This window comes from Hippocampus bargibanti, linkage group LG19 (assembly GCF_051943395.1).
Source record: "Hippocampus bargibanti isolate YZ-2025 linkage group LG19, ASM5194339v1, whole genome shotgun sequence".
NCBI classification, from domain to species: Eukaryota; Metazoa; Chordata; class Actinopteri; order Syngnathiformes; family Syngnathidae; genus Hippocampus; species Hippocampus bargibanti.
The window spans coordinates 11,283,828-11,310,007 of NC_142752.1; the positions used below are offsets into that span (position 1 = coordinate 11,283,828).

Below are 26,180 nucleotides of genomic sequence, written 5' to 3' on the forward strand. Positions count from 1 at the left end.
TACGCGGTCAAATTAACAATTATCAAACCTTCAAAATAAAAGAAATCTTCCGCTCAGTGGAAATCGGAAAAAAATACAATTTCCTTTGTTCTTTATATTAATATTTTGTCATTTCTATCAATGTACAGCAATAGGGTGTGAAAACTAAGTTACTCTTATCAGAAGCCTTGAGACATGATTTATCGTATTATTTACAATGACTGTGCAGCCAAATAAATACAATATTTACATGGTGATATGGCTTTATTCATAATACTATTTACAAATTGAAGGAGTCGTAAAGCAGAAATGTACAAATATGCTGCCGTGACGTCACGTTGAAATAAATGATTAACGCACCAGTGAGTTGTTGCACGTTTTCAAAAACATGAACAAGTTCAGACGACGAACATGTAAACAGTTGCAGGGTTGTAAAGGTGAGTCAATTTGGCCAAAAGGTGCAAGTCTTAACTTTTATGGTTGTCAGGAGGGGGTGGGGGTGTCAATGTCTCAGGGATTATCGCAATTCAAAAGGCACTTGAGTGATGTGACTTGAGGCTGTGAGGTCCACATGTGCTCTGCAAACCACTGAAAGGACAACCGACGCCTCCGCACAACTTGTGTCCATAATTTGAAAAAAATCACTTCAAATGACTTCTACTGAGCATATTTTACAAAGATTCCACTGCATATAGCTATATTTTACATTTTAAGACTCACGCTGAATATTCAGGAAGTCTCGTTTTTGAGTTGTGACGTCACATCAGGAACGCCCCTGACCGAGAAAGCGACACACAATGCATTTTGGGTACTTTGTTTGGTCTGAAAACTTCGCGTTGATCCGTGTTGATGGCGAAATTAGAAGGAAAACAGATAAATAACGTGATGGTGAATCGTTGTGTGTTGCACGAAGACTACTTGACTTGATACTCGTTGACACAAATTTCCAGCAGACAAATCAGCCCATTTCCAAGGGAGCTTGTGCGCCACCTCGTGCATTTTCTGGGACGCTACATTGCTGTCATGGAAGGCTCGAATTGATACAGAAGGACTTCATTAATCGATTGCAAACATGTATGCTTTCCTCTTCAGAACTATTTGAATCATATTCATAACTGAATGAGTAACAAGAAAGCATCTTCTCTGAATCTGAAGTCATTGTTTTGATTCTAGAGCGAGGCAAGATGTCTTGAACAAGGGGGCGGGACCTTCTGAAACTCGCCATCTGCGAGGTCATTTTGAAGTACTTTTGGTACACTTTAAGTCATTTTTATTGGTGTTTTGCATTTGACTAAAAATATCCGCCTGCGTGTTTTGGGTATTTCAGATGCTATAAAACTTTTTCTGATGTCAGTTAGGAAACAAAAAAAAAATGCTGTCGGTTGTCCTTTAACTGTTAGAGTTATCAAACAAAACCTTGTTAGTTTGTCAGTGGCTGAGCAGCCTGAGGCGAGCTAGCCAGCCCCCGAGCAGCGACGTCGACTGTTTGCCAGAGGTTGAAGATGCGACCGCGGCACTGGTGCTAGCCTTTGCGGAGGCCTCCTTTTTGGGTGACACTTCCTGGTAAGGGATGGTGGTGCTGTTGTGCAGGTCAGCGCTGATAAAGCAGCGGCTACCCCGGATGTGATCGACGCCACGGAAGGACGGCTGCCGGCGGTATGGCACCGGGAAGCAATTTTCTTCCTCCTCTTTATGCTCCGCCTCCTCTGTGATGCTGCCGATGCCGTCGTTGCTCAGGTAGCGCTGAAGACGACTTCCTCCTGTACCACCAAGTTAAAGCTTAGAATTTGTTTTTAAAAATATGTTTTTTTGAGTTGAATCATGTGGCACAATACTGAACAAGATAATACATCTGCTTTACAGATCAGAAATTGTGGGTTCAAATCTGAATTTGTTTGATACAGTCTTGTCTGGCCTCACAAAACATTATCTTGAGCTACCTTTCCATCCTGGAGCTCCACGCTGGCAAGACACGCCTGACAGGACCTCAGCAGGCATGGATACAGGTCGAGGTTTACCTACACACACATAGACAACAAATGTTAGTCAGCCATCTTGTAGCAGACCGAGATTGGTCTCAAAAACTCGTAATGAAGGACAGATCAGTACATTTCTTAAAGGACAACCGACACAATTTTTTTGTTTCCTAACTGAACACAGAAAAAATGTTTTCTAGCATCTAAAATACCCAAAACACGCAGGCTGATAATTTTAGTCAAATGCAAAACACCAATAAAAATGACTTTAATTGTCCGAAAACTACTTCAAAATGACCTCGGGATGCCAAGTTTCAGAAGGTCCCGCCCCCTTATTCGTGACATCACGCCAGGACGTCTTTCCTTGATCTAGAACAGTGGTCTCAAACCCGCGGCCCGTGGGCCAACTGCGGCCCCCGAAAGAATATTTTGCGGCCCGCCTTGACATGAAAGATTAATGTTAGTGCGGCCCGCATGATTGATATGAATGAAACTTGTGTGTGGAGCTGAACAAACCGCTGAACAAACCATGGAACAAACCACCATTTTGGAGCTCCAGAGGGAATTTTATCACAGATTTGCAGACCTCAAGACGCACAAAGCCACATTTCACGTTTCGCTTCTCATCCAAGAAACTTCGTCAGCAAACAAAGCTCTTTTAGTTGGCTGACAAAGTTTCTTGGATAAGAAGCGAAACGTCCGACAGCTTCAAAGAAGTACAGATGAAGAAAACCTTTTCACCGATGGACCACTCCTGTACGACTGAGAGCTTACACAGACATATGACTGGTTAATTTATTTTTTATTCTTTTTTCCATTTATTAATTTAATTCATTTTTTTGTGTGTTAAAAACAAAGATTTTGAGAACATTGGAATGTTTTATCTTTGCTTTTCTTGTGAAAATCCTGATGCGGCCCAGCCTCACCCAGACTCTGCCTCCAGCGGCCCCCGGGTAAATTGAGTTTGAGACCCCTGCTCTAGAATCAAAACAATGGCTTCAGATTCGAAGATGATTTCTTGTTAGTCATCCAGTTCTGAATATGATTCAAATAGTTCTGAAGAGGAAAGCATACATGTTTGCAATCGATTAAAGAAGTCCTCCCGTCTCAATTCGAGCCGTCAGGACTCCAATGTAGCGTCCCAGAAAATGCACAAGATGGCGCACAAGCTCCGTTGGAAATGGGCTAATTTGTCTTCTGGGAATGTGTGTCAACTAGTATCAAATAGTAGTCTTGGTGCAACACACAACGATTCACCATTGCGTTATTTATCTGTTTTCCTTCTAATTTCACCATCAATATGGATCAACACAAAGTTTTCAGACCAAACAAAGTACCCAAAATGCATTGTGTGTCGCTTTTTCGGTCAAGGGCGTTCCAGACGTAATATCACGTCAGGACTCATCATCAACTCAAAAATAAGACTTCTTGAATATTCAGCGCGAGTCTTAAAACGTAAAACATAGCTATATGCCGAGGAATCTTTGTAAAATACGCTCAGTCGAAGTCATTTGAAGCCATTTTACAAAATATGGACACAACTTGTCCGGAGGCGTCGGTTGTCCTTGAATTTTTTGATTGTTTGCTCAACTTAATTTGTCGTGAGTGGTCTGACCGCGTGCACTGTGGCGCTGTCGGAGTCGGACCGGGACCGGCACTGGAACAGGAACAGGCAGCGGGACCAAACTAGGCAGCTGATCTTGAACAGCGTTTTTGATGACGGTTCTGGTGGCGCCACACACGTCAACATCCAGACATGAGGTAGGAGACCACGGCTGTTGTTTGACGCTTGGAATGACCTCACTGAGTGACCAAGATGAAGAAAAGCATTGTGGGTAAAGGTCAACAGAGGAGGAAGCTTCAAGCTGAAAGTGTTCCACTGACACGGGTGAGAATGAGGCACTGGGAGCAGGTGGGGTGTACAGATCTAAGATGGCCGTCTTCACGTCACCGGTGGTGGTCTCCGAAGGACGATGCCACCTGGGGAGGCCCGATGTCTGCAAGGTTGCCGTGGAAACAGATCAGTATGTGCGCAGACTCCGTAACATCACACGATGATGTCACGCAAGGCTCACTTGAACAAGAGGGGGCCTCCAGCGCATGTTTTTGAGCGGCGCAGGAGAAAAAGCTCCGTTGGCTCCCGATGGCCTTTTCTTGACCACCAGAAGTACGTTCCCAGACTCCGCCCTCAACTTGGTCACCAGGTGTTTGAGCTGCCAGCCCACCTGGACCAATCATGGAGCAGTGATGAGGGGGGATAACCGTTGGGGAGGGGGACGTCTGCGGCTCGGCTTCACTCACCACTGTCTGCTCATTGACTCGGATCACCTCGTCGCCAGCGTGGATCCTCTTGGTCTTGTCTGCTGGGGACTAAAGATTTAAAAATAGACAAAGCGTAAATTCCGGACGATAAGCCAATACTTTTTTTCCCCAAACTTCCAACCCTGCGGCTTTTTCAGTGATGCGGCCAATTTGTGTAATTTTTCTAACGGCCGCCAGGGGCACTCGAGTAGAAAAGGTAAGATTAAGACCGGTGGAATATATGCGTCGAGGAAGACTGCAACTTCTTGTCTTGTGCATAAATTAAATTAGAGTGCACATACCCTCATCATGGAAAATTAAAAAAGAAAGGCATATGACACAGCTTTCAAGCTAAAAGCAATCAAGCTGTCTGATTAGGAAGGAAACAGAGCTACAGTGATACCTTGGCTTACGAACTTAATTGGTTCCCAGACAGTGTGTAAGGCAAAAAGTGTATATCCCAAAAATTAATTTCCCATAGGAAACCATTAAAATGAGAATAATCCATTCCCAGGTCCCCATAAAGCACCATTTTCTACTTTCTAATTTTCTAAGCCTTAAAACTACACAAAATATACCTTATTTTATGTATAATAAATGTGCTATGGCATTATAATAAAAAAAAAAAAAAAAAAAAACTGGACACTTGTAAATATGGGTTGTTGCAATATATCTAAATGCATTTCTTGATTCTGCACTATGTACAGTCTTGTTTATAGAACGGTTTTTGCACATCTACATTTGCACAGTATACAGTTGACATTTTTATTTTGTTATGCTTAGAATATCTTGTTTTCTATCCTTTCACTCCCACCCCAACCCCATCCCTCTTCAATTGCTGCTGTGGACTGCAAATTTCCCCATTGCGGGACGAATAAAGGTATTCTGATTCTGATTCTGATTCTGAAATAAACTGTACTATATAATAAATTCGTTTTATTTACCTTTGTGATGGTCGTCGATGGCTTGGAGTGGCCGGTTTCATCAGCATTAAACACTTGATGAGGAACGTAATCTTCTTCTTTCACCATCTTGAGGAATGAACCCTTGTAGGTGCTTTCTCTGCGATAAATTTACCTAGTTCCTCATCAATTGTGTTCTGTTTAGCTGGGTTGATAGCTTTTTGCATCAAGTGTACAGATGGCTTGTGCGGGTTGTTTGTGGAGCCTGATTGATGGGATATTTTAACCTTGCAGTCTACACTCTGCCTTTGAACTATCAAAGTTGAAACTCTCTCACTGTCGTTTGCGTGTCTCTTTAATGTTTACGCCACCATTTAAACCCCACACTGCTGCGTTCTTGAGCAAGCACGTGGCTTTAACGGAAGACGGGGCGGGGAATAGAGGGCAAAAACAGTCGGCTGCCATTTTGTTGTTAGGAGAACGGGCTCGTTCGAGAACAACACACTCATTGTGGCTCTCTGTGTGTATCATGAAAAAAAGTTCGTATGCCAAGGTAAATTTTCATAAATTTAACGTTCGTAAACCGAAAAGTTCATAAGCCAAGGGGTTCGTAAACCGAGGTATCACTGTACATAGTTTAATGTGGTCACATGCGGCTTATATACAGGTGCAGCTTGTGTATATACAAAATCGGTTTTCCTCTAAAAATGTTGTGGCTGAGGCTTCTAATCAGGTGTGCTCTATAGCCCAGAAATCACGGTAAATGGAATGACAATGAAAACAATGCTTTTCCAACAATGAAAAAGTGGTCCAAAGTGTGTCATTGTTTCAAAATAATTATTTTAATGCATAGAGGATGTATTAAAAAAGGCATTGACAAAAAAAAGGTTCTAGAAAGAGTTTGACTCACATTCTCAGTGGTTCCGGTAACGATGTGGAGGCCGTCGTAGGTGGACTTGATATAGATGCCCTAGGAGAGAGACAACACACACACCTGATGACTGCTGTAGGTAATCTACAAGACGGCCGCTAGCGGACGCCAAATTCCACCACTGCTCACCAGGCCTTCCCCCAGCTTGATGTTCGAGATGTTCACCTCCTCCACACACGACTGGTCATTCTTGGACGGGTCTGAGGCCATCTTCTCACAGAGGCTGTTGAGAGCTTTCGACTGAAATCAAAACCATACAAACATGTGAGCAACTGACACACGAAATACCAAAATAACTAGGAAACACTTCAGCGGGAAGTCCTCCCTTATTCATCACTTGAATTTGGTCCTCCAAGGTGAACATACTACGAGTAAATCAGCATACTGATAGTTGGGCCCATTTTTAGGATATTTCCCCCTTTTGAGTGTGGACTTTACATAAAAGTTAGCAACTAGCTTCTTCAACCACCATTACTCATACCACTCAAATTTGTTGATATTTTAAAAAATGGGCATTTAAGTTATTTATTTTGTTATTTTTTATTGGTAGTTTGGAGAGGAAAAGACAAGCAACACTGAGTATGCTGCGAACAAAAGACTGTCCAACAGGAAGCTCCATCTAAGACAGGAAGTCAACGATCCCGAGCTGAATAAACAGCAGCACACAACACAGGGCGGGAAAAGGAAGTGTGTGTGCATGGATGTCCTTGTGTGCTTCTGTGTGTGTGTGTGTGTGTGTGTGTGTGTGTGTGTGTGTGTGTGTGTGTGTGTGTGTGTGTGTGTGTGTGTGTGTGTGTGTGTGTGTGTGTGTGTGTGTGTGTGTGTGTGTGTGTGTGTGTGTGTGTGTGTGTGTGTGAAAAGAAAACAACTGACCACTTCTAGGCTCTTCTGCTCCATCTCATAAACAGTGAAATCCTGTGATGGTAAAACACAAAGTGTTTGTGTGAATGGCTTTTTGGAGGTATTTTGACAAACAATGAAATTAAACAAGCTCATGAACTTTGTGACGCTACGCAAATAAGCTCAGAAATAATTAAAGTCCAGAAAATGAAGTCCCTCCCCCCCAAAAAAAGGGAATTACATGTATGTTTTCAAAAAACACATGATCGTACTTCATCAAAGATGGTAGATTAATGAGGTTATATGAGGTGAAACACAGTAAACCAGCTAATACAATTAGCATCTATGGACGCTACCCTTGATGGAATACATATGTGAACACAAACAGCTTTTTTTTTTACTTTTACTGAAGATGGAAGACACCGATTGGCTGTGGTGACCCCTGAAGGGAAAAGCCGAAAGGAAAAGAAGATTGTGTATACAGTTGGATGTTATGAATAGTATAGGCTGCCTATATGAATATTGGAAATTTTATGCTCCTGATCAAGTATTTATTTATCTTCAACAAATGAACAAAAAGTGAAAAGGAAAGCCAGATGATAACAACAGGAAGTGTGTCAAGAGGGGCGGGACTAAATGTCTGGATGACCTTTTGGACAGTGGAGGTTAGCTCCAGACACAGTTGAACGATGGTACTTTTTGTTGCTGTGAACTCGGTGGCGCTCCTCGGGGGAGTCCTGCAAATAAGAATGACAATTAATGACAAATAAATAAATAAAGTATTAAATACAGTAAAGTCTCGTTATATCGATATTCAAGGGAGTCCGAAAAAATATCGATATAACCGGGACTATCGATATATCCGACCCTGTTTGTGTCACGGTTTTGCGAGGTGGTGATGGCGGGTTCGGATCCCAAAAAGCAGGCAGGAGGGAGCAGGAGGTTGTTTGACAAATTGTATTAAAATAAGGTCAGCAGGAACAAAATGTAAAACATCAAAATGATCTGAATGGAAAAAATACAAAGTAGCAAAAGAAGACCAAAAGTAAAAGCTCGCCAAGGTTAAACAAACACGTACACGATGCATGCTGCAACCAAGCAGCAAACAAACAATGAATCGGCACCGGATGGTCGTGCCGGGTGTTCTTTTAAATGTCAATGATTAAACGACCAACACCTGCGAGGCTGCAGGCAGGGCTGACGTCGCTACCCGCTGGTCGCCAATCTGATCAGGACGACCAGCACCTGTGAGGTGTAGGCGGGGGCGACAGCGCCCCCCGTTGGTCGTCAACTAGATCATGACAGTACCCCCCCTTCAAGGGGCTGCTTCCAGAAGTCCCAACAGTCTCCCAAAAGGTCCACTCGCCAGGGAACGGTCGGTGGAGAGGGCAACCGCTGCCTCTCCAGCATACGACGGGCGGCGGCCTGATGGGAACGGGACTCGGCCTGGGGTGGACGAAGACGCGGCACGGATCGTCGTGGGCGTGAGTGCGATCCCTCTCGCACGTTCACGCGACGGCGCATGGCTCTGCGTGGACGTCGACTGCCAGGCGCAGAATGGCATCCCGTACGGCCGTATGGGACCAGGTCTCGGCCGGACGCCGACGTAGGCGTGAACTGCCCGGCTCCGGGGGAACGAGACGGGTCCAGAGCCGCTCCGGGATCCAGCGGTGAGTGGGGTCTCGGACTGACATTGACGCGGACGTTGCACGGCTCGTCGTGGATGAGACTCAATTCGTCATGCACGACGACAGCGTGGCTGGACGTGGGCGTGCAATGCCAGTCACCCAGTGTCACCCTGGACGGCCACCTGGAAGGAGGTCTCGGCCGGACGTTTACGTGGACGTTGCGGCTCGTCGAGTGACGCAATTCAAACGCGACGAGGCTTGCGCTAACGTGGACGTAGCATTGCCCGGCACAGGGTGGAAATGAGACGGGTCCGATGTACCTGCAGGATCCGATAGTTGGCCGATTCATTCTGTCACGGTTTTGCGAGGTGGTGATGGCGGGTTCGGATCCCAAAAAGCAGGCAGGAGGGAGCAGGAGGTTGTTTGACAAATTGTATTAAAATAAGGTCAGCAGGAACAAAATGTAAAACATCAAAATGATCTGAATGGAAAAAATACAAAGTAGCAAAAGAAGACCAAAAGTAAAAGCTCGCCAAGGTTAAACAAACACGTACACGATGCATGCTGCAACCAAGCAGCAAACAAACAATGAATCGGCACCGGATGGTCGTGCCGGGTGTTCTTTTAAATGTCAATGATTAAACGACCAACACCTGCGAGGCTGCAGGCAGGGCTGACGTCGCTACCCGCTGGTCGCCAATCTGATCAGGACGACCAGCACCTGTGAGGTGTAGGCGGGGGCGACAGCGCCCCCCGTTGGTCGTCAACTAGATCATGACAGTTTGCATGTAATTTTCTCCGTGCGTGCATAGAAATAGTATCGATATAACCGGGACTATCGATATATCCGATATCGATATAACGAGACTTTACTGTACATGTAAATAAACAGCCAACTAACGAGCTGACTAACTAACTAACCAACTAACAAACCAACAAAATGAAACATTAACTACTGTAAATAGACAGACAGGCAGACAGACAGACACAGTAGGTAGCAATGTAGAGAGCTAGCAATGTAGAGAGATAGCAATGGAGAGAGCTGGCAAGCTGGCAATTTAGACATCTAGCAATGTAGAGAGCTAGCAATGTAGAGAGCTAGCGAGCTAGCAAGCAAGAGAGCTAGAGACCCGGCGAGCTAGCGCTAACGAGCAAGAGCTAGCAAGCTAGAGCTAGCGAGCTGGAGAGCTAGAGAGCTAGCGAAATAGAGAGCTGGATAGATAGTTGGATGGACAGATGGATCAAAAAGTGCTTGATAGAACTGTTACCACAATTAAAATGCAATTTCTCAATAATAATAATAATAATAATAATAATAATAATAAAAAATCCAGCATTGTTCTCCCTACTCTGACACATTACACCACATAGAACACAAGCATAGTTGTTCCCTCAACTACTAATCCTTCTGTGATTTCTTCAAACTTTCTTTTGTTTGCGAAGTACTATTAACATAAGAGGATGATGACGGCTGATGATGTCATCACCCGAAGGCTGTTGTACTTGCTAACCATCCAGTCCTGAAATGTATGATTTTCTTCACGTACGGCGGTTGCCCATGCCCTGAAGTTGGCTAGCGACCAGTCGCTAGTTTGTCCATTTGTGCCCCGTATTTGTCATCTATTACTGAGAGAGAGGTCTTACACGAATATAAAGCAAAGAACACAAACAACCGCGTTGTCAGTGACACGTGTCAAACGTGGGGAATGCTCTTCAGGCTCGTACAAGCCTGACATGAAGGAGCCGCAGACATGTGTGTGCGTGCGTATAATGAGCTGGTACATTTTAAAACCTAAAATTTGAGTGACAGTCATGAGGGTGGGGAAGTACAAGTCCCACGAGAAATGTTGGGAATTCAATCAAAGTCGTCCAAGTGTTTGTCTCAGAGCACAACGGCTAGCAGTTAGCACATTTCATGCTCAAATTGGGTTATTGTGTGGAGTTTTTCATTTTGTTTTCTTTCTCTGCATCATATTCCAAGTGGGACATGAGACATCACAAGAGCTGCCAAAACTCTTTCAAAATAAGAGAGTATAGTCTGGAGTAGTCAGTGCGAAGGTGACATGCTAAAGTTACACGTCTTGCATGCTAGGGAAGAGTTAAGTTTAGCTTGGGTCGTTCCCGAGAGTCTTTGGTGCAACATTTGTAAGCTATATACAGGTAACATCTGATTTACGACCGGTGCGAGTTACGACCACCCGTACTTACGACCACGGCCGCTAGACCGTTTTTTTTTTAAATTCTACAACTGGGACTGCGACGGTTGCAGCCCAGCAACGCTGTTGAGATCTGCAGCGTGTTTGCGATGCATTTGGTCGAATAAAGACTCGAGGTGGCGCTTCTTGTTTCGATTGAACAAGTAGGATGTTTATTTGCCGGAGCACAGAGAGCAACCGCTTCTCACAGCATTGTATAAGAACTATTTTTTTATCGCTGTCAAAGGACCATATGTAGCGTTGCGGCTGCGTTGCCAGATCTGCTCATCATTCACCATGCCTCATTTATCTAAACAGAGAATATTACAGCATTGCACAAAATGAGGATTCATAATAACTGTTTCTTCACAAACGTATACGACAATTTTGGCCAGCCACAATGGCATCGGCGGGGGGGAGTGTCCACGACGCTGAGGGGGGTGGGTGTCGGCGCTCGGGTTTAGAGTTCCCCCGATGCCAGCCAGGGGGAAAGCCAAAGTGGGTTGGCTGTCGGCGGGACGAGAACGCCGCGTCGGCCCACATCGCCAAGTTGAGACCTTTTTCCTTTGGCGTCTGCCGAAGTCTGAGCATGTGTGTTGGGCGACCTCTTCTGGCTTCACCGTTAGCAGGGAGAGCGATTTTTCAATAGCGCGTGTGCGTGCGAAGCCGTGCGTATTTGGGTGAGCGTAACGACACAGTAATAAAAATCGATAAAACAAAATATAAAATGATATAAATGACACTAAAAGTTATAAGATTTATAATTGAACTGTAAGCAGTTTGGTGTATAGTATTATTCAATAGAAAATGTTCTTTAAAAAACAACAGATTGACATCGTATCTCTCGTATAAACCTCGCGTTGGCCATTTTGAATGTTTTTCAATTTATGACCGTTTGATTTGCGACCGTTTTGTCGGAACGGAACCTGGTCATAACTCGGATGTTACCTGTATTTGGAAGCCTGGTGGCGTAAAATGATATTGAAATGAAAACTGTCCCCTTCCAGTCGATGAAAGGCTGATTTATGCAGTTGAACAAAGACACGCTCTTTACCAACATTAGTTCCCATGAAACATTAAAGGACAACCGACACCATTTTTTTGTTTACTAACTGACATCAGAGAAACTTTTATAGCATCTAAAATACCCAAAACACGGAGGCTGATATTTTTAGACAAATGAAAAACACAAATAAAAATGGCTTAATGTGTCCCAAAACTACTTCAAAATGACCTCGGAGATGCAGAGTTTCAGAAGGTCCCGCCCCCTTGTTCGTGACGTCACACCTGGACGTCTTGCCTTGCTCTAGAATCAAAACAATGGCTTCAGATTCGGAGAAGATGCTTTCTTGTTACTCATCCAGTTATGAATGATTCAAATAGTTCTGAAGAGGAAAGCATAAATGTTTGCAATCGATTAAAGAAGTCCTTCCGTGTCATTTTGAGGCGTCTTGACTCCAATGAAGCGTCCCAGAAAATGCACAAGATGGCACCCAAGCTCCGTTGGAAATGGGCTGATTTGTCTGCTGGGAATTTGTGTCAGCTAGTATCAAACAGAAGTCTTGGTGCAACACGCAATGATTCACCATCGCGTTATTTATGTGTTTTCCTTCTAATTTCGCCATCAACACGAAGTTTTCAGACCAAACAAAGTACCCAAAATGCATTGTGTGTCGCTTTCTCGGTTAGGGGCGTTCCAGACGTGACGTCATGGTAGGCATCGTCACCAACTCAAAAACTTGAAATCTTTGTAAAATACGCTTAGTAGAAGTCATTTGAAGTGAATTTACAAATTATGGACACAACTTGACCGGGGGCGTCGGTTGTCCTTTAACATATGATGTTGTTAGCCATGACATCTACATTGCTAGCATTACGGTATCACTTTTGCACTTTCGATATGGAGGACAATGATATATGACTGGAGCTTTTTTGGAAGGGAGGGGTCACCAACACCCACCTGTCAATCCAGGCCAGCAGAGTCTTAGCAGCGGCAATGAGCTCCACCACAGCAGTAAGGAAGTCATTGGAGGGCCGGTGAGCGCAGCTGCTGTGATAGGCGGGGTTCTTCCGGCGTTGCGACACAGCGCCGCTCAGGTCGCCGTACGCTAGCCGCATCCTGCCCACCAGCGTTTTCAGTTTGTCCGACTCCATACCGTTGTTCTTCTCCCAGAGAAACCAATAAGCAGCACAAAAGACTCATTTTGAATAGAAGTACAGTGATACCTCAGTTTACGAACCCCTTGGCTTACGAACATTTTGGTTTACGAACGTTAAATTTATGAACATTTTACCTTGGCATACAAACTATTTTTCGGGATACACACGGAGCTGCCACAATGAGAAATGTGTTGTTCGCGAACGGGCCCGTTCTCCTAACAAGAAAATGGCAGCCGGCTTGTTTTCGTCCTGTATTCCCCGCCCCCAGTGAGTGGTTAAAGCCACGGGATTGGTCAAGAACGCAGGTGGTGGTTACAGACAGAGAGAGAGTGCAGCCGTTCTCCAAAAAGAAAATGGCTGCCGACTTTTTTTGTCCTATATTCCCCCCCAACCCCCCAGTCTTCGGTTAAAGCCACGTGATTGGTCAAGGACGCAGCAGTGAGGGGAGGTGGTTTAAACATTAAAGAGACAGGCAGACGACAGTGAGAGAGTTTCAACTTACATAGGTCAAAGGCAGAGTGTAGACTGCAAGGTAAAAAAAACATGTATCCCATCAATCAGGCTCCACAAACAACCCATCTGTACACTTGATGCAAAAAGCTATCAACCCAGCTAACCCGAACACAATTGATGAGGAACTAGATAAAATTATTACAGAGAAAGCACCTACAAGGGATCATTCCTCAAGATGGTGAAAGAAGGTTACGTTCCTCATCAAGTGTTCAATGCTGAGAAAACCAGCCACTCCATTCCATCAAGCCATCAACGACCATCACAAAGGTAAATAAAATGACTTTATTATAAAGTAGTTTATTTCTTTAATTATAATACCATAGCACATTTATTATACATAAAATAAGGTATATTTTGTGTAGTTTTAAGGCTTAGAAAATTCGAAAGTAGAAAATTATGTTTTATGGGGACCTGGGAACGGATTATTCTCATTTTAAAGGTTTCCTATGGGAAATTAATTTTTGGGATACACACTTTTTGCCTTACACACTCTGTCTGGGAACCAATTAAGTTCGTAAGCCAAGGTATCACTGTACTTTCAGAGAAACCTCAACTTTTTTTTTCTACCCGTAAGAAAACATTTGCCTTCGTGTCAACCACGACGAAGGCGTACCAAAGCACAGAGCAGGTCGACGGCCTCCATCATGAGCTCCTGATGGCCAACCCTAACGACGCCCAGCACACTCAGTTCTTGGTGCGTCATCTTCAGAAGCTTCTCGCCATCCACCTGCTGCCACCTGAAGGCTGGGAGATACTGCTGCAGGCTGTCATCTAGGCCTCAATGACAATAAACAAACAAACAAACAAACAAACAAATAAATAAAGTATGGCTGAGAGTTAACATTAGTCAGTCAATATTTTTGATAAGTAGGTGATTATGAAGTCACGATGATGAAGACAATTTGATTTGCGTAATGGGAATAACAAAACATCTGTCACACCCATCATTCAATTCTTTTATCCATTGCTCTAGACCAGGGGTGTCAGTCATTTTTTGCCGCGGGCCACATTGTAGTTAGGGTTTCCTCTCGAAGGCCGTTTTGAATTTGGGGAAACCATTGGAATGTTTAATCCCCTCCACATATCGCATAGAGAGTGCACAGCAAATTAATAATAACTAATTTTCAAATCTGAAGTCAAGAATAATGACTCTTATTGTGGTTTACATCCAAAAATATGACATTTTGGTTTGGATTTTAGCCAGCATCGTGGAATTTCACATCTGATATGCTTCCATGGGCCGAAAAAATGATGTGGCGGGCCGGATTTGGCCCCCGGGCCTTGACTTTGACACCTGTGCCCTAGATAGCAAAAACACACAAAGGTGTAAAAATTGTTCCTCGTGGGGACCAAAAGCCATAATTGATCCCTTTGAATCCAAGTGACCTCATGTAATCTTGAGGGAGGTATTTTCTGGTGCAGTGGCGCCAACGCATCGCTAACCCTCAACTTTGACCCCGGACAAACAAGGCAGCAGTAGATGTTAACGCATTAATTGCCAGACGTGCAAAACGATGTGCAAAAAAAAAAGGGTTTTTGTCATATTCACTCAAATTGCAGGACCCACAGAATATTAAGTTTTAGGACTACATAAACTTTCAATACAGCATGAGAAACATTACACTCTCTTCTTTCATCAGAAAAAATAAGGTATTTCCAAAGTTATATGGGTCTGGAGTTATATGAGCTTGAAATGGGGGCGACTGTACAAATTACAGTTATACCGCAGCTTAAGAACGCTTTAGCCAACGAACTTTTCGCCTTACGAACGTTAAATTCGCGAGAATATAATCTTGACATACAAACTATTTTTCGGAAAAGACACGGAGCGCCACAATGCGTGATGTGTCGTTTGCGAACGAGCCGGTTCTTGGAGCTTCTAATAAGGAGCCGGAAATGGCCACTGACTTGTTTTGTCCTCTATTCCCCGGCCGCAGTCTTCGATTAAAGCCGCACGTGATTGGTCAAGATCTGTCAGAATCTTGCCAACCATATTTTTTTTTCAGTGGCCCTAATCCTCTTCCGTCGTGAGACAACAGAGCTTGAAACAAAAAACAAAAGTGAAAAAACCCACAAAAAAAACAATAGTGAAATGGTGAGAAAATGGATAGAAAACACAGTGAAATTTGGACTAGTTTCAACTTTATGGATAGTTCAAAGGCAGAGTGTAGACTGCAAGATTAAATATACCATCAATCAGGCTCCACAAATGACCCGCACAAGCCATCTGTACAATTTAAAGAGAAAGGAGACGCAAGGGAACCAGCTATTAATGAAGTTTCTAGTGTGTCTGCCTGCATCTGTTGCAATATCACAACTTCCAAGATGTACAACCCAGAGCTCCTTGAGACACTTTATGCAAACAAGCTGTTCATTCCATCAAGCCATCAACGACCATCACAAAGGTAAATAAAACGACTTTATTATACAGTACAGTTTATTTCTTTAATTACAATACCATAGCACATTTATTATACAGAAAATAAGGTACATTGTGTGTAGTTTTAAAGGACAACCGATGTCTCCGGACAAGTTGTGTCCATCTTCTTCTTCTTTTCCTTTCGGCTTTTCCCCTCAGGGGTCGCCACAGCGAATCAATGTCCTCCATCTATCCCGGTTTTATGCATTTGTAAAATCGCTTCAAATGACTTCTACTCAGCGTATTTTACAAAGATTAAAACCGCATATAGCTATATTTTACGTTTTAAGACTTGCGTTGAATATGTATTCCGGAAGTCTTGTTTTTGAGTTGGTGACGAGTCCTCACGTCACGTCACTGACTGAGAAAGGACATACCTTGCATCACCTCAATGCATTTTGCGGTACTTTGTTTGGTCTGAAAACTTTGTGTTGATCCGTGTTGATGGTGAAATTAGAAGGAAAACACATAACACAATGGTGAATCGTTGCATGTTACACCGAGACAACTATTAGATATTTGCTGACAAAAATTCCAAGGTGAAAAAACAATTTTCAATGGAGCTCCGGCGCCATCTTCTGCATTTTCTGTGACGCTTCATTGACAAACAACCCACACAAGCCATCTGCACACTTCCTGCAAAAAGCCACAAATCCAGCTAAAGAGAACACAATTGATGAGGAACTAGGTAAAATTATCACAGAGAAAGCACCTACAAGGGATCATTCCTCAAGATGAACGAAGGTGAACCCAAGGTGAACGAAGAAGGCTACGTTCATCAACTCTTTAATGCCGATGAAACCAGCCACTCCATTCCATCAAGCCATCAACGACCATCACAAAGGTCAATAAAACCCCCTTTATTATACAGTATAGTTTATTTATTTAATTATAATACCATATTGGATTGGATCACATTTTTATACATAAAATAAGGTATATTTAAGGCTTAGAAAATTAGAAAGTATAGAAAATTATGTTTAATGGTGATCTGAGAACGGATTATTCTCATTTTCATGGTTTCCTTATGGGAAATTAATGTTTGGAATACATACTTTTCGCCTTCCACACACTTTCTGGGAACCAATTAAGTTTGTAAGCCAAGGTATCGCTGTACTATAATATAATTACAGATTGATTTATTCAGCGCTTTAATAACAGCTGAAGCTGTAATAAAGCGCTAACATGGACAATAGGCAAATGCTGCCCCCTCGTGGACAGGGAAAAACATTTCCAGAGGTCTGACCGGCACTTTATCGGCAAGAAAGAAAAACCAAAGCCCGAACAAATTCGGGAATGGCGCTCCACGTAACACTTCAATTCCTGAATAAATTCAGAAATGGCAGTGAATGAGTTAACTGTTCAACCCACACTGAAGCTCATCAGTGCCTTAGTCGCCCTCCACAAAGCATCTTTCTTTCTTTTCACAGGAATGCAAATATGAAAATGTTGTCCGCTTTGTCACGGGAATTGAAGTTATTTACGCATTTTTGTAAAAAAAAAAAAATCGCTAGAATGCAGACTGTGCTTTTGTGAAATAGCTCATTTCTGCTTATCGCCATGTTGTTTGGGTAAGCAAGCACGAATCAAATGGAATTAAATTCAGAAAATGGCTAAACTCTTCTTGGAAGTGAACTAAGTTCAAAGTTTGTGTGAGTGGCACCGAAAGCTGAAAAAACAAACAAAGAAATAAACAAAGCTGACTTGGGTGGACAGCAAATGGCAGCTGAGAGGCGGTTATGGGATGCTGGACCCTCTCCTGCTTGGAGAACAACAGATGGTTGACACTCATTGACTCAGCGGGAGGGCAGTGAGAAACATTCCCACCAAATAAAGTGCTGATGGGGTACTTCTGTGATTGAGTCTTACCCAGAGAAAATCAACCACCACATCATCGCATCTTGTTGAAAAATGACTTCAAACCAACCACAACTTGGCAGATTTTTTTGTTTATGGATAATAATACATTTAATTTTTAAGCGCCTCGATGGTTGCCATTGTTGGATGCTCCAAAAACATTTTGTCCAAAACGAAAAATGGTCATTGAGCGCTTCCACTTTTTGTCAAATTCCAAAGTATCAGTGGTTGTTATGGGCAGCCTAAACAAACTACCTTCTTCCTCTTTTCCTTTCGGCTTTTCCCTTCAAGGGGTCACCACAGCTAATCAGTGTCCTCCATCTTCAGAGGTTTGATTCGCATGTTTGGTTTAGCCAAGCTTTTACGTCGGATGCCCTTCCTGACGCAACCCTCGGCATCCAATGTTGAAATGGATTGTGTACTTGCTCAATTAAGGGGCTAGCGAAGCAAAATGCATTCCAACGAAAAACAAAACATTTGAAATCTTAGAGATAAATTATTTCAAGGATACAAGCATAAAAACCATCACAAATACATGTAAATAATGAAATACAGGTAACATCCGACTTACGACCTGGTTGCGTTCCGACAAAACAGTCGTAAGTCAAACGATCGTAAGTCGAAATGCATTCAAAATGGCAGCCGAGGTTTACATGACACAATAGTATACGATGTCAATCTGTTGTTTTTAAAGAACGTTTTCTATTGAATACAATTATATACCAAACTGCTTACAGTTCAATTATAAATCTTATAACTTTTAGTGTCATTTTTAGCATTTTATATTTTGTATTTTCGATTTTTATTACTGTGTCGTCCTGCTGACCCAAATACGCACGGCTTCCCACGCTGTTGAAAAATTGCTTTTAACTGAGAAGCCAGAAGAGGTTGCCCAACACACACGCTCGGACAAGTTGTGTCCATAATTTGTAAATGACTGCTACTGAGCGTATTTTACAAAGATTCCACCACATATAGCTATATTTTACGTTTTAAGGCTTGCGCTGAATATTCCGGAAGTCTTGTTTTCGAGTTGGTGATGAGTCCTCACGACACGTCACTGAAGGAACACCCCTGACCAAGAAAGGACACATTATAGTCATCCTTTCATTCACGTTAATACATTTTGCGGTACTTTATTTGGTCTGAAAACTTCGTGTTGATCCGTGTTGATGGCGAAATTAGAAGGAAAACACATAAATAACGCGATGGTGAATCCTTGTGTGTGTTGCACCAAGCATCTATTTGATATTCGCTGACAAAAATTGTAAGGAATTCATCAGCCCGTTTCCACAGACTTTGTCGCCATCTTCTGCCTCTTTTGGGTGCTACATTCCCCCCCCCCCAGATACCTCAAGATGACTTAATTCATAATTAATAAATTCTTTAATCGATTGCAAACATTTATGCTTTCCTCTTCAGAACTATTTGAATCATATTCATAACTGGATGAGTAACAAAGCATATTCTCCGAATCTGAAGCCATTGTTTTGATGCTCGAGCAAGGCAAGACGTCTTGGCGTGACACCACGAACATGGGGGCGGGACCTTCTGAAACTGGCCACTTCCGGTTTCAAATTGAAGTACTTTTTAGACATTTTAAGTCATTTTTATTGGTGTTTTGCATTTGACGAAAAATCATAGTGCGTGTTTTGGGTATTTTAGATGCTATAAAACATTTTTCTGATGTCAGTTAGGAAACAAAAAAGTGATGTCGGTTCTCCTTTAAGATAAATGAGGCATGCTGAATGTTGAGCGGATCTGGAAATGCAACCACACTACATATGGTCATTTGACAGCGATAAAGAAATAGTTCTTATACAATGCTGAGAGAAGCGGCTGCTCTCTGTGCTCCGGCAAATAAACATCCTACTTGTTCAATCTAAACAAGAAGGATCATCTCGAGTCTTTATTCTACTAAATGCATCACAAACACGCTGCAGATCTCAACAGCGTTGCCAGGCTACCACCGTATCGGTCTCAGGCGTAGAATTTTTTAAAAAAGTGTCTGGTTGTCATGGTCGTAAGTACGGGTGGTCGTAACTCGCACCAGTCGTAAATAGGATGTTACATGTAACAGCACCCAGTGCGGTCTTGCCAGGCTAAATAATAATAAATAACCGAGCTGGCTAGCTATTTGCTATCAATTAGCAATCTAGCTAGCAATCAATTAGCTAGCGAGTTTTCGATCTATTTGAGTTATTCCGGGTTGAGTGAACGCTGGCGCGTGTCGCTGCTGCTGCTGCTCACCCACAGAAAAACGTATCCTGTGACTGTAAAGTGACATTGACAGTTGTGAAAGGCGCTTATAAATTAAATGTATTATTATTACAGTAAAGTCTCGTTATATCGATATTCTCGGGAGTCCGAAAAAATATTGATATAACCGGGACTATCGATATATCCGACCCTGCGCGCATGTAATTTTCTCCTTGCGTTCATAGAAATAGTATCGTAATAAGCAGTACTATCGATATAACCGATATCGATATAACGAGACTTTACTGTATTATTATTATTATAATTTTTATTTATCCAGGCTTGGGACCGGCATAATAAGACCCTGGCTTGTGTCTAAACAAACTACCTGATTTCTTAAAATAAGCTTTTTATTGATCCATACCCATCCCAAGTTCTAACTCTACAACTGAGAACCACACAGTGAGCAAATATCTTCAAACATCAGTGTTGTGTATTTCAAAAGAAATCCTTCAATGACAACTAGATATTTTTATTCTCATGATAAACTTCATTTTGCAAAGGTTATCACTCATTTATGTTCCTTTAGCAGGATGATGAATAGAATAGGAAGACGGCAACAACAACAGGTACGTAAGCAAAGAGCAGGAAGATCATCGACATGGCAGTTAATCATTGAGCAAGATCAACAACATCTAGTTCAACTGAAATGAACACTGACAGACGCGCAGAGACACGCACGCACGCACACACACACACACACGAATTTGTAGCCATAACCTGCACGCGTTCACCAGTACTGACCGACTTCCTCCAGTGTCGACCAAACAACAACAATAACAAACGACATTCAAGAGGAATTTCCTCCTTTCTCCAGGCTAGCCTTCACCTTCATAAACAGGAAATCCAATTGTCTGAGCAACTAACATGTACAATATATATATAGTGATACCTCAGCTTACGAACACTTTAGCTAACGAACTTTTTGCCTTACGAACATTAAATTCGCGAGAATATAATCTTGGCATACAAACTAGTTTTCGGGAAACACACGGAGCAGCACAATGGCTGGTGGACTAGTTTTCGGCGGAAGGACACCAAACTACAAGGCCGAACAGCGCCACAGTGGCTGCCGGACTACTTTTCCACACCCACTTTCTTTGAGTGCACTCAATGCAGACGTGGTTTGTTATCGAGTGGATACTTTTGCTATTATGGGACAGAAAAAGACCCCACCACAGGCTAGTGTTAAGCCGAAGAGAACACAAAAGAAAATTACGGTCGAGCCGAAGAAGGAGATCATCGAGAAACACAAGTGAGAGTGGCTGCCTTTCCAGCAGCTCATGTATTTTTTTTTCTACTTTCATTCCTTTCATCACTTTGCTGCTGTGAAATGTAAATTTCTCCACTGTGAGACGAATAAAGGCATATCCAATCCAATCCAATCCAATCCAAACAAGGTGTGCGTTTGTGTGACTTAGTGTCCGATCACCAATATGGTAAGTCGACCATAGCTACCATCTTTCGGAACAAATAAGCTATTAAAGTGTGTGTTGCTAAGGGTGTTTCCGTGTTGTTCCGTGATGTTGAAAAACTTCTGTTACTTTGGATTATCAAAAAGCAGCTAGCAGGGGACAGTGTGAATGAAGGAATTATCGGCGAGAAAGTACAGCAACTTCACTCGGATATCGTCAAGAGGCAACCTGGAAGTTCGTCATCCATTGATGATTTCAAGGCTAGCCACGGGTGGTTTAGAGGGTACAACAAGTCCTGAAGAATGAATGACTCTGTGTCTATGTGTTGTCATATTTGTTATTTTTGCTTTTTTTTGTTTTTCCCAAGATGGCAGCGCATGAACACGCAGCAGCTCCCCTCTCCCAGCAAATTGGCGTTTTCATGTTTATTATGTTTGTTAAAGTCATTATAAGTGCCTTGCATGCTGGGTCCGAGAGGACAGTAATGTCATGCATATTCATGCATATTAGCATATTTGACAATAAAGCTGACTTTGACTTTTGACTTTAAGCATCGTACAGGGATTCATAGTGTCATTTGCCACTGTGAGGCAACCAGTTCTGACAATAAATCTGCCAAAGCTTATAAGGAATCATTCCGCAAGATGGTGGAAGAAGAAGGCTATGTTCCTCATCAAGTGTTTAATGCTGATGAAACCGGCCTTTTTTGGAAAAAGATGCCTAACCGGACTTTCATTACACAGGAAGAGACGTCCGTCCCTGGGCATAAGCCTATGAAAGATAGACTAACCCACCTTCCTACAGTCCTTATGGAATGTGACTCTCCTTCCAAACAGTAACTCCTTCCCTCCCACCTCCTCCCACTCCATTCCATCAAGCCATCAACAACCATCACAAAGGTAAATAAAAAGACTTTTATACAGTATAGTTTATTTCTTTAATTACAATACGATAGCACATTTATTATACATAAATTGAGGTAGATTTTGTGTAGTTTTAAGGCTTACTTAGTATAAAATTATGTTTTTGGGGGACCTGGGAACAGATTATTCTCATTTTAATGGTTTCCGATGGGAAATTAATGTTTGGAAGACACACGTTTCGCCTTACACTTTCGGGGAACCAATTAAGTTCATAAGCTGAGGTATCACTGTACATATATATATATATATATATATATATATATATATATATATATATATATATATATATATATATATATATATATATATATATATATATATATTTTCCCCCAGAAAAGATGCTTCAAGCCACCCGCAGTACAAGTTTACTGTCAAACTACATTTGAAGCGCAGAGAATGTACAATGTTGTCTTTCAAACAATCACACAAGTTTGCCTTGAGATCAGCTTCTCTGAATGCTAGCAAACAAATATCAAGTGGCACAAGTTGGCTCCCAAATGGGAGTTTAATCGTCAAGCTAATGTAACGATACTCATAGGCATATATTCTTTTTCCTCCGCCAAAAACAACCAAGATAACAGCTGTAAGTCAGAGATGAGATTCTGTTCTTGTGCAATATCTGTAGTGGAAATCCGGACTATTCGTTGAGGACTACGAATAGTGAAAATCTATGACTAATCAATGCTGATTTTGATTGGCATGAAAGATAAAAATAGAAAATGGTGCCAATAAGGGTCCCACAAATCACGGGATGGTGTTTACCCCAAAATACAGAGACATGCAGATATATACACATCACATATATATGCATTCTAGCTTCTGTTGTTTTTATTGCTCTCTCTTTGCTAATGGTCGTGCATTTTCCAGTTTTTCCTCCCACTGAACAAACAAGCCAATGTGGCTCCTCCTCCTTTCAAACCGCAGAGTTTCTGTTAGGATTTGGACTTCTTCCAGCGGAAGTTACGATAGCATCCTTGTTGTGGGAATTGCATGAGTGAAAAGGACGCCGGATGTCGCCCCATGTGGGTGGAGCGGGGCTGCCGATTGGATGGCAAATAGACGATTTGGTGTCCAATTTGTCACCTGTGGGATTCAAATCAAGAGCGATTTTGATGTGTGTGCTTGTCGCTAGTCGTGCAGGTGGCAACAAGCCGGTTCGTTCCGACATGCCCAGCTCGTACCCGGTCATGTGAGCACGTCAACAACAGACGTTGGTAATCAAGGGATTGTAATGTCCGAGAGTGGGGGCAAGGAGAGCCCCAAAGGCCAATGACTGACTTAATGGCGCAATCAAATGTACAAATACAAAATGACAACACTGACAAGGATTCAGCCACAACTCCATCATAAAATATCTGCTGTTTTTCAGGCCGAAACTTAAAGAATGTGGGCAATTTCAAGTCCAACAAAGGGTTAACTGATCGTGGATTAGATAATTGATTAACTCATTCACTATCATTCACAAATGTATTCAGGAATTGAAAATACGACGTAGAGCAAAATTCCCACATTTTTGTTCGGGTTTTGTTTTTCATGCATGGGTGTCGATAAAGCGCTGGTTAGACCTCTGGCAATATTTTTTCTTTTCCACAGCCGGCAGCATTTCCCTTTTTTTCCATGTTAGCGCTTTTTTTCAGCTTCAACTGTTGTTAAAGCGCTATATAAACCAATATGTATGTATTGCCTTGTATTTTGGACAGCCAACCTCATTTCAAGCTCATATAACTCCAGATCCATATAATTTAGGAATTAACTATTTCTTTCTAATGAAAGAAGAGAGTACAGTGATACCTCGGTTTACGAACCCCTTGGCTTATGAACTTTTCGGTTTATGAACGTTAAATTTATGAAAATTTTACCTTGGCAATCTGAACCATTTTTTTGGGATACACACGGAGCGCCACAATGAGTGATGTGTCGTTCGTGAACGAGCCCATTCTCCGAACGAGAAAATGGCAGCCGATTGTTTTTGTCCTCTTTTCCAAAGCCATGTGATTGGTCAAGAATGCAGCAGTGAGGGGGGCGACAGAGAGTGGAGAAAATGAATGGAAAAAAGTGAAATTTGGACTCGTTTCAACTTTGATAGTTCAAAGGCAGAGTGTAGACTGCAAGGTTAAAATATCCCATCAATCAGGCTCCACAAACAACCTGCACAAGCCATCTGTACACTTGATGCAAAAAGCTATAAACCCAGCTAAACAGAACACAACTGATGAGGAACTAGGTAAAATTATCACAGAGAAAGCACCTACAAGGAATCATTCCTCAAGATGAACGAAGGTGAACCCAAGGTGAACGAAGCAGGCCACGTTCCTCATCAACTGTTTAATGCCGATGAATTCGGCCACTCCATTCCATCAAGCCATCAACAAGCATCACAAAGGTCAATAAAACCACTTTATTATCCAGTAGTTTATTTATTTCATTATAATACCATATTGGATTGGATTGCATTTGCCTTTATTAGTCTCACAGTGGAGAAATTTACATTTCACAGCAGCAAAGTGATGAGATATTGGATTGGATCACATTTATTATACATAAAATAAGGTATATTTTGTGTAGTTTTAAGGCTTAGAAAATTAGAAAGTATAGAAAATTATGTTTAATGGTGACCTGGGAACGGATTATTATCATTTTCATGGTTTCCTTACAGGGAATTATTTTTTGGGATACACACTTTTCGCCTTACACACTGTGTCTGGGAACCAACAAAGTTCGTAAACCAAGGTATCACTGGAGTCCTAAAACTCAATATTTTGTGGGACCTGGAATTTGAATGAAAATGACAAAATCCCTAGGACTGGAGTGGACACGTTTTTTGCACTTGCCTGGCAGTAAATGAGTTAATAGCTGATTGATAATTCATCTGTATTGGAATCCTGAACATTGTGATACGTATTTAGTCTTTAATTTTAGACTACCACAGAGTTCTCGTGCTCAGTTTACATGTTGAGAACAAAACAGCTCGAGCGAGTGTCGTTTTTGGGACTCCACTGTAAACTTTGCATTTTCGGATTTTGGATGTCAATTGTTTTTTTTTATGCCACATATTCCATCAGATTTGTACCCAAACACAGTTCAGAAAAAGATGCAAATTTCCAGTAGATAAAAACAGCAGCTTGTTTAATTTACGTTTGATTTGGCGTTTTTGCACGGGACACTTGATATTTGTGTCGGTCGCTCGTCTTACCTTTCATCCATTCCACGACTTGCTGGGGAGTCCACTGGCTCACGGCCTCCATGTCTGACGTTAAAAAGTCGAAATTATCCTTGGCAAGGACTGCAAAGACATAATTATTGGCGGTCCAGATGATTTCAGTTGCGCTTAAAGCTGACGAGTGAGAAGGCGTGAGCGCTCGCCTTTCTCGTGCACTTCTCCCGGGGAGGCGCGTGCGCGAGGGTCTCCGATATCCGTTGCGCCGCCCCTTTGGTCTGCGCCAATCACGTGAGAAGGCGGCAAACCAAAGTTTTGCGATTTTCAAGGTCTAAAAAATCGCTTAAAATTAGATTTAACAGTTTGTGGCGATAACGGACACGTAAAAACAAATACACAACGATATCAGTCTAATTCGTCTAAAAAGCCTAAGAAAAGCTCAACTTTTATGAATCCTAATCAAGTTCGCCACCGAGATGCGTCCATCTTGAAATGAACACTAACGGCATAAAAGCTCATTTTAATGGCGGTCATCCAACGAAGTTTGGTGTTTACGTTGCTTGATGTAACATGATAAAATGGCAGTGTATTAATCCAAATACCCAAAGGTTTTTGTTCTTAACTTGTAAAAAATGTTGAATGTGGACATCGAGAGGATTCAAACCCAAACTTTGGGAAGATATATCTCCTCAAAACTCTTCCATACCATGCCGCCTTAGTCAAGT

The 26,180-nt window shown here is 42.2% G+C and overlaps 1 protein-coding gene across 2 annotated transcripts; it reads right to left on the reverse strand.

Moving 5' to 3' along the window:
* Positions 1-224: 224 nt before the first annotated feature.
* On the reverse strand, positions 225-25,662 carry LOC148884016 (connector enhancer of kinase suppressor of ras 3-like). Of its 2 annotated transcripts, XM_089022354.1 has the most exons (13): positions 25,492-25,662; positions 14,039-14,202; positions 12,713-12,915; positions 7,579-7,666; positions 6,963-7,004; positions 6,219-6,329; positions 6,069-6,128; positions 4,257-4,325; positions 4,031-4,180; positions 3,840-3,952; positions 3,571-3,758; positions 1,920-1,997; positions 225-1,739 (listed from the first exon to the last, which is right to left on the reverse strand). In XM_089022354.1, the coding sequence occupies exons 1-13, from the start codon at positions 25,541-25,543 to the stop codon at positions 1,408-1,410; spliced, it is 1,650 nt and encodes a 549-aa protein (XP_088878480.1). In that variant the 5' UTR covers positions 25,544-25,662; the 3' UTR covers positions 225-1,407. The 2 variants fall into 2 exon arrangements, with proteins under 2 accessions (XP_088878480.1, XP_088878481.1); XM_089022355.1 differs by lacking the exon at positions 14,039-14,202 and having other exon boundaries at positions 25,492-25,638.
* Between the last annotated feature and the right edge of the window lie 518 nt (positions 25,663-26,180).